The sequence below is a fragment of the Lactuca saligna genome, chromosome 1 (assembly GCF_052625555.1).
Source record: "Lactuca saligna cultivar CGN05327 chromosome 1, ASM5262555v1, whole genome shotgun sequence".
NCBI lineage: Eukaryota > Viridiplantae > Streptophyta > Magnoliopsida > Asterales > Asteraceae > Lactuca > Lactuca saligna.
Genome location: NC_136417.1, coordinates 80,423,272 through 80,432,815, shown reverse-complemented (window position 1 = coordinate 80,432,815; position 9,544 = coordinate 80,423,272). Strand labels below are relative to the sequence as shown.

Below are 9,544 nucleotides of genomic sequence, written 5' to 3'. Positions count from 1 at the left end.
CAACCAACTCCAGACACTCCACCTCAAGAGGATCCATCTCATGAAGATCCATTTGATCAGATGGATGACCACGACCCAATTCATGAGGAGGTAACAGCTTTTAATGAAAATGTTCATTGGAAAAAACAAAAACTTGTGTTAGGAATGAGATTTGAAAATCCTAAACAATTAAAACATATGTTGTGTAATTATGCTGTTGCTAAAGGATATCAATTGTGCTATGAAAAAATGATAGTAGGAGGCTTTTAGTTAAATGTTGTTCAGGGCAATGCAAGTTTAGATTGTGGGCTTCATGGATGAGTGAGGAAAATTCATTTCAGATTAAGTCCCTTATAGATGACCATAATTGTGCTAGAAATTTTAAAATGGGGTCAATTGTAAGCTATGCATGGATTGGTAGCCATTTCACATCTAAATTTTTACAAAAACAAAAAATGAGTGTTAGGCTACTAAAGGAAGAAGTAAAACAAAAATTTGGAATTGATGTGAGTATGGGACAGTGTAGAAGACCAAAGAAATATGCAATTGAACTTATTGAAGGTACACTAGTTGAGCATTATGCCAAGCTTTGGTCATATGGTGAAGAGATAAAAAGATCCAATCCAGGATCAACTGTTAAATTGGATGTCAACAGTATGCCTGATGGGAAGACATATTTTAGTAAGTTTTACATATGCTTTGAGGGGCTGAAAAAAGGTTGGAAAGGAAGTTGTAGAAGAGTAATAAACATGGATGGTTGTTTCTTAAAGGAATTATGTAGTGGAGAATTGATATGTGCCATAGGAAGAGATGCTAACAACCATATTTTCCCAATAGCATGGGCAGTTGTGTGTGTGGAAAATAAAGAAAATTGGAAATGGTTTTTGGAGAATCTTCAATATGATCAACAAGTTGATGATGGTAATGGTATCACCCTGATGTCAGATCAACATAAGGTATATCACTTATTATACTTCATATTTCTTGTTAATAAAATTCCATTTCTTACCATATGAATTTAAATTGTATAGGGGCTATTGGAGGCTGTGAAGGAAGTAATGCCTAATGTTGAACACAGACAGTGTGCAAGGCATATTGTTTCCAACTTTAGGAAAAGGTTCAGTGGTGTGCATTATGAGAGGATGTTTTGGAAAGCTTGCAAAGCATCAACTGAACCTTTATTCAATGCAGCAATGAAGGAAATACAAGTACTAAATCATGCAGCATTTGACTACCTTATGGAAAAGAACCCAAAATCATGGAGTAGAGCTTTCTTTAGAGAGGGGAGGATGTGTGATGCAGTTGAAAATGGATTATCTGAAAGCTTCAACAATGTCATTAGAGATGCAAGGAAAAAACCAATAATCACAATGTTAGAAGAAATTAGGTTGTATGTTATGGAGAGGCAATTCAATCTCACCATCAAAGGTTGTTCATGGCCTGATTTGAAACCATGCCCAGCCATTACAATCCTATTGAATCAGTTGAAAAGAGCTCAAAGGTTTTTTCTTTTCTATTAATACTTTATTTAGTTTTTCCACTATACACCCTAACTTTTATACCATTGCATCAGGTATTGGCAGGTTTTACCTACTGGTTTAAACCAGTTTGAAACAAGGAATTCGGCAGAGTCTTACGTTGTGGATGTGGATAGGAGAACTTGTTCATGTAAAGTTTGGTAACTAAATGGGTATGGATGTGTGCATTCAGTTGCAACAATCTCATACCTTAACAGTGATGTTGGTAATTATGTGGATCCAATGTACTGTGGAGCAATTTATAAGACCACCTACAAGTATCCTATGTGTGGGATGAATGGTAGCAACATGTGGCCACCTACTGAATTCATTCCACCTTTGCCACCATTGGAAAGAAAAATCCCAGGTAGACCTAAAGTTAATAGAAGAAAAGATTCAAGTGAAAGGGGTGCTAGACATACTGTGTCAAAGGTTGGGAAAAAGATTATGTGTAGTGTATGCAAACAAGCAGGACATAACAAGGTTACATGTTCTAAATCTGAAAAGCCAACAAAATTAGAGGTAAGGAAAAGGAAGAGATCAGATTGTATTGATGGGGAGGGAAGCAGTTCTAAGAAGGCAAAAGGTATGATAGATGAGGAAGGAGGGAGGTGTAATAAGGGCATTAATGGAAAAGTTGGGGAAGGAAGCAGTGCTAAGAAGGCAAAAGTTATGATAGTTAAGGAAGGAGAGAGGGGTAATAAGGGCATTAATGGAAAAGTTGGGGAAGGAAGCAGTGCTAAGAAGGCAAAAGGTATGACAGTTGAGGAAGGAGGGAGGGGTAATAAGGGCATTAATGGAAAAGTTGGGGAAGGAAGCATTGGTAAAAAGGCAAATGATGTTATAGATGATAAAGGGGGGAGGGGTAAAAAAGGGCAGTAATGGAAAAGTTGGGGAAGGAACCAATGGTAGGAAGACAAGAAAGAAGTCGGAAAGAATTTTGAAGAAAAAACTTGATACACAGGTTGAGGGTAACAATGGGGAAGGCAACACTATTGACAAGCCAATGGAACTAGAATAGGTTAAGTGTGGTCAATGTCGTTATGTAGTCAATGTGTTTATGACAACTGATTGCGGGTTAAGTGTTTTAATTTGATGTTTTCTACTCACTTTGGTCGTGCTAAACAATGTTGGATTAAGTGTTTCAATTTTATGCTATGTACTCACTGTGGTGTTATGTAGTCACTATGCTTATGCTAAACAATTTTATGTTATGTACTCACTGTGGTGTTATGTAGTCACTATGCTTATGGTGTGTTGTGTTTATAGACGTGCATGGTATTGGGGTCCATTATTTACATTAGTGCTGGATATATATGGTCCCATTTACTCTAGGTGAACATGGCATTGATGTCTACTATTGACATTAGTGATTGAAAGTCATTACAAGGATAATGTAAATAACCATAACTATTTCCTTGACAAGGACATAAAAAACTGCTACATACGAATTACAACTTGTACACAATTATGCCAAAGAAAATAATCCAACTTAGAACTAAAGACATCTTCAGTTTCCAAATCTTTGATTCAATCTTCTTTTTCAACCTAGCTAATCCTGCAATCATAACTACTTCAACACTCATATTCTTAGAGTCTGCTTTTTTCAACCGAACAAATAAAACCATTACGAGGTCCCTAACAAAATTAATTTACAAGTTAGAAGTGTAGAATGCAAAGATAAAAACAAATAAATTAGGGATACAGTGTCCTAATAAAGAAAGTCAAACAAACCTTAGTGGGGAAAGCATAGAATGGTCTTCCAGGGTTTGATGGAGTGGAAGACATTCTGATTATGGCCAAACATCCACATGAGCATTTCACCATTTTTCCTTCGTTATTTCCGAGAGCTGCTAACTTGAAAATGCAAACAAGAACATGTACAAAGAAATGGGATCTACTGCCGAGTAAATGAGGTAAAGTACTTATAAAAAGCAAATGACGAAAATATCCCAGCCGCGTAAGGAAGTAGGTTCTTAAAAATTGTAAATTCCGAAAATACCCCTTGACGAAATTACCCCAATGTTTGACCTCATTAACATCTGTCACAGTTGGTGTACCAACAACAATTAATTTTCATTAATTAAGCCAACCAAGTGTCCAAATCGTTAGTCTTAATCAAGAACATTGATCCCAACAAATCAAAACGCATTCAAGGTGTTTACATTTCATCAAGATAATATTAAAATGGCTGTTACATGTTCCCAGGACTTCAAAAAACATCCGTAAACAACCACCACTAGATTACCACAAACATCATAGACGATTACCACAAACACAAACGAACACACACAATCCTAATAACATATATTACAATAAAAACCTTAAACATAATAGACGATTAAGACGAACACTAGATTTTCCTACCACTACTATTCACCTCCTTGAGAATCACTTGTTGACTATCAAGTGAATGATGAAAATCATTAGCAGGAGCATCACCACGACAAGACCCACAACCAACAACGCAATAGCTTTAATCTGCTTCTCAACCTTGTCGAACCTTTACTGCATGTTCAGGACATCAACCCTGGAATGAAGGTAATCGCGACCCATCTCCTCCTTCATGCGCTCCACCTCACCTTTTAGCTCGGCTATTTTATCACCACAGTCGCAGAAAATCGTGTGCAAATCGTTCAAGTATAGCCCGTCTCTTGAGCGAATCAAGTTGTTGGAGTTTATAGTATCTGGTGATGGTGGTGGGGTAGGCTCCATGGAAGACAGTGAAAGGGAACACAAGTATTCTATTTTCGTTTGTCAGTTTGTGTTTGGCCGGAAGCGGTAACAAAGTGTTAGGGTTTTGTCCAAGAGACCATCCATTTATACAGTAGGGGACCACCTCACCCTTAGTGCCCAAGTAAGTGAACTCGGTGGCGAGTCGATGACGTGTAAATCGAGTCGTCTGAGTTGACTCAGTAGGTTACTTGGATGATGACATGGCAAGCAAACCGGTTGAATTGGGTCATAATCCCAAATTAGCCGGTTAAATGTTAGTTTATGCCCTTCTAAAGCCAAAAAATAAAATAAGGGACCTTTTAAACCAAAACTTATAAGTTAGTGGGGTTAGTGACATTTTCCCAAAAAAGATTGGTTTCAGTTTGGTGGGCCTTTAAAGCTTTACATAAATGAACAGTTTGGCAAGTCTAGAGACATTTCGAAACATGTTCTAACAATGCTATATAGTTTATAGGTCAATTATTAATAACAACATATCATAATATCAATATACGTAATTGAGGTTTTATATTATAGGGTTAAAATACCTGATTGTTTTGCTAACTTGGTAATCACTTAAATACTGGTTTGTTGTATAACTATTAGTTTCAACAGACCAACAAATAAATGAACTGGACACCTTGTCGATATAAATTTATGTCATGCATGTAACTCTTTTAGGTGTAACTGATTTCTCAACACTACAAGTAATTAATATACATAATATGCCAAAATTAAGGCTTCTAACCTAATGTTTTCAGGTGTTGCTTTCCTTTTTGGAGATCGATGGTTAGGAGATGATTATTAGATGTTGTTTAGGAGATGATTAGTTTCTTTTTCCAAAAAAACAAAGCATAATATTATTATAGAAACTAACGTTTAATTCTAAGTACAGTTATTTTTAATAAAAATGATTTTACGGGGCTATAAACAACATAATACACTTGGATCATAAACCCAATGATGTCTTCTTTTTTGGGAGAATAAAATAACTGCAGATGTTGGCATGCATGCTAATAAGAATGTATATGATGGTGGGTGGGTATATAATGTGTTTCTCCTTTTCCAGCAAACAGGTTCTGGGCTCTTCAGTGCTTTCCCTGCACATACTTTGAAATTCTTTTCTTTTATCATGAGAAACTCATATTTAAACTTGTAAGCTTTTATGATTTTTACTTTTTATATTAATATCTTTATTGATTTTTTTTTAAGGTAAAGATGTAAACATATTAAAATTAAATTGCTGTGGGTTTAGAATTAATAAATTTGGAGACGAATAAATGTTTAAAACCCAAACCGTTGAAGATTTTGTGAGTTTGAGACTACAACTTTTAAGGATATCATTATCCATCATCATATGACGTTCACATTTAGATATTATTATTTTTTTATCTGAAGAAATTAGGATTTTATTTCGTGTAAGGTTATTAGCTAGGAACCAAGAAAGTGACATTTATTCTTTAAAAATAAACAAATAAATAACGTATTCTGATATCCTCTAAACTTATATATTATAATTTATACATAAAAAATAAGTAGGGTGAAAGAAAAAAGCGTAACATGAAGGGATAAAATAGAGTATGCCAAGTAGAACCGATCGAGGTGACTAGCTTTCCATAATGGTCGAGTGCACAAAAAGTTGTAATGTTGACATACAACTACTCCACCCTTTCATTAACTGCAACAAAATAAACCTATTATCATACTAAATTGTAGAGATGACCCCTGCGGTTTATAAAAAATAACAATATCATTTAATTTTTGGTGTTTATAATCTTGTTGGTTATGATAGTATATCTTGTTTCACATTTGGAGTTGTTTATATAGACAATTTTTAATTTTAATTATTTATTTTTTAAGGTATATTAATATATAGGGAAATTGGAGAATCTAACGGATATGAATACGTTTTTTTTAAGAAAATAATTATTTTTGTTTAGTTTTTGTAAAATAATCACTTTTATCTGAATTCCTCATTTTGGGCTACTGTTCATGTTGCAGACTACTTTTCAAAATTTTTTTCCAGAGAATGTTCCATTACGGGTTAAATCTTCAAATTCTGTATTTATTTTTTGTTTTTTTTTTAAATCTCTCCACTTATATCCGAAATGTGCATTTCTAAGCGTTTAATCATTTTCAATAAAAAGTATAATTTTATACACTATATAATTTACATTTATTATATTTGTTTAACTTTTTGTTAAGTACAAGTAAAAAATGTTTTTTTTCTCGAAATTCCATAATTTTTATTCGGATTTCAAACTTTTTCTTGAAATTCCAGAATACGGTTCCGAAATCAGTTAAAAAATGTATTTTTCTTGGTTTAGAATGCTCATTCCGAACTTGTTCTTAAAAAGTTGTTAGATTACTCAATCTCTCTATTATATATATATATATATATATATATATATATATATATATATATATATATATATATATATATATATATATATATATATATATATATATATATATATATACTCCACTAACTATACCCCTAAGTTTGGGCCCTAACCTCCGCCTTTCGTTCCAGATTCATCATCTCATGATCATCTCGGGTACAATGGGTCGCCAATTTCATCCCCTTTCTTTTCCATTCGTAGTTATGAAGCCCAAGATCACTATATCAAGCTGCTTGTTGAAAGTCTAAAGTCTACGCGGAATCACTTGTTCATTGCACCTCTTTATTTATTTACTAGGTTATAACCCGTGTACTACACGACATCAACGTAAAACATCGTTCAAAATTAATAGACTTTATAATTAATAATACATTTGCAAGAGTAATTTTATTTAGAGACTTAAATGTTTTATCCGTTTACCTAAAAAATGATGAAAATTAAAACGCTAATATTTTTAACCGATATTTTACGATACGGCCGTTTATAAACATATTAGACATGACCATAAATTATGCTCATTATTATTATTATTATTATTATTTTGTATTTTGTATTTTTGTAATTATGAGAGTTTGTTTGCAAGTAAAAAAGTCATATGAGAATAACACATCGTTTCCTCTTAACAATTATAAAATTTTATTTAGATATTACTATCAAATGAAAGAGCTTAAATAGTTGGAAAGTTGCACTCAATGTAATTAAATTTAAAGTTAACAATCTTCTAAATACAATGTTGAATAAACTCATTAGCCACAAACATTCAAAAGTGACCCATTATGTTTGAAAGCCATTATGCACTTGAAAAACAAAAAGCACAAATCAAATAATGAAAATGTCTATTAAAACGAAACACATAGCCATACACTTGATTCAAGAAAACCAAAGATTAGGTGTTTACCTTTGTATCGCCTTTTGGGGAACCACTTGAATCAGTTTGTCAATTTTGAATTTACTAAATCCTTTTTATAAATGACAAAAACCAAGAAAAAATTATCAGTGATGCAATACATTAAACATGTTATGGAAGAACAAAGAACAAACAAGCGATGGCAAACAACATATGTCAGACCTGAAAATAAAAATAAATAAATAACATGAAAAAGATGCAGCTAAAGTTGAAAAAACTCGTTAAAAAGTAATAACCAATTCAATAAATCGCATAAAAAGAATCCTAATAACGAAAATGCAGAAAGAGATAGCAAGAATTCATCAAAGTAAACAAAAATCATACAAAAACCTTTTCCTAAAAATGATAACAATCAACAAACAGGTTCACTATGTTAGCTCTCCGATACCCGTGAAGCTTCTGAACCTTAAACAAAATCGAACACGTGGCATAATATTGGTTCATCTATCTCTAATAAACCAATATTATCTGTATAAAATTATTAACCTAAGGAGAACGCAGTACCAGCAGCCAGTGGGTTGAGAATGATGGCAGTTGATTTGTTGGTTTGCTTGAAATACTGCTATAAAATGGTGAGACCACTGAAAGGTATATAAAATTAATTAAAATGTTATAATAAATAGCATACCATTAATAACATACCGACTATGGTTTCTGAAGCAGGCGAAACAAAAAATGGTTAATCAAAACCCGCATCAAAATAAATTAATGAAGAAACATACATCAAAAGTAACTTTATTTATGACCTAAACAAACAATTTTGGAAAGGATGGCTCTTTATCTAGATCAACCGTTTTATTGAACACTTGGTGTGCACCTTCAATGGCAATTAAACTAATAAGAAATCACATGTATATGTTCCATGAAAATACGTTTTAGACCCATCTCATCAGTTGCATGGTGAGCATCTTTGACGTTTCTAAATTTTAAGCAAAGATGAAGACATCAATTGCCTAAAAAAGTATTTTTTTTTTTTTTTTTTTTCAAAGATTCATCTTTTTGAGTTGGGCATGATAGTGGGTGTTCCCCAAAAATTTAGAAAAATTATGAATTATAAATAAAATATGGATTTGAGTATTACCTGGAATTGGAGCATAACAAAATCATATGTGCTCTTGATTAACTCTAAATCGGCCTATTGCCTCCATGATGAACCCTCATACTTCCTAACAAAAGAAACGTAAAATTGTTAAGGTGGACTTTGAGTGTAGAATAGTTCCATATAACTCTTAGATGGTTAATTATTATAAACATAGACCAAATCGAGAAGGTGAAGAAACACATGTTGATCTTCAAATCACAGGAAACTTCAAACTTCCAAAAGAGCGATCCCAAAGTTGAAATAAGAAGAAATTATATTACATGTTACAATGAAAAGTCATGAAAAAACCAAGGTAGGTTCTTCAAACTCTTCAAACTGTGTCGAAACGGACCAAGTAGCTTAAACATAAGCTTACCTACCAACAACTGTTTTGTCTGAGTTGATAAAAAATTGAGGAACTGAATGCTTGGAATTGTGCGTTCGATCACTCGTAAACCATTAAACCACAAGGTAGAATTGAAGGTTTCCATTTGATGTAGGATTTGGGTATATATTTTAAATTTGAATCGGTTACCAAAACCAAGAAACCGAAATTAGAGGAAACAAATGCGTGATTTTAGGGAATAAACAAACAGTCCATACTCGATAAGGATTGGGATGGACGGGAATTAGAAGGAAGGATGAAGGAGAAGATGGACATGTGTAAAAGTAGAGTAATAGAAAATAGCCATGTGGTATGTAGGAGAGGTTTTTATTAGGCATGGAGATTTATTTATTTATTGCAAATATAAAGATTTTCAATATTAATATCAAATAATAATATAGTTCAATACATACCGATGGAAGGCAAAAGTGCAACAAGCTGCGCCGCTAGTAATTTCTGGATGGCAAAACTAATTCGTTTGAAAACATCTGTGGATCTAAGAGATATGATATTAGAATGCATGACTCATTGGATTCTGTTGAGAAGCTTCACCGCCTC

The 9,544-nt window shown here is 33.1% G+C and overlaps 1 protein-coding gene across 1 annotated transcript; it reads left to right on the top strand.

Moving 5' to 3' along the window:
- The first annotated feature begins 434 nt into the window (after nt 1-434).
- On the top strand, nt 435-2,378 carry LOC145009025 (uncharacterized). Its single transcript, XM_078967679.1, has 4 exons — nt 435-935; nt 1,011-1,480; nt 1,553-1,647; nt 1,690-2,378. Exons 1-4 carry the CDS (start codon nt 435-437, stop codon nt 2,376-2,378), a joined length of 1,755 nt encoding a protein of 584 aa, XP_078823805.1.
- The last annotated feature ends 7,166 nt before the right edge of the window (nt 2,379-9,544 follow it).

What these genes read in the sequence shown, in the direction of transcription:
- LOC145009025 (XM_078967679.1), top strand. Translation starts at nt 435, where the DNA reads ATGAGTGTTAGGCTACTAAAGGAAGAAGTAAAACAAAAATTTGGAATT. An exon ending in TGATGTCAGATCAACATAAG is followed by an intron (nt 936 to 1,010) that starts GTATATCACTTA and finishes TAAATTGTATAG; the next exon opens with GGGCTATTGGAGGCTGTGAA. An exon ending in CAGTTGAAAAGAGCTCAAAG is followed by an intron (nt 1,481 to 1,552) that starts GTTTTTTCTTTT and finishes CCATTGCATCAG; the next exon opens with GTATTGGCAGGTTTTACCTA.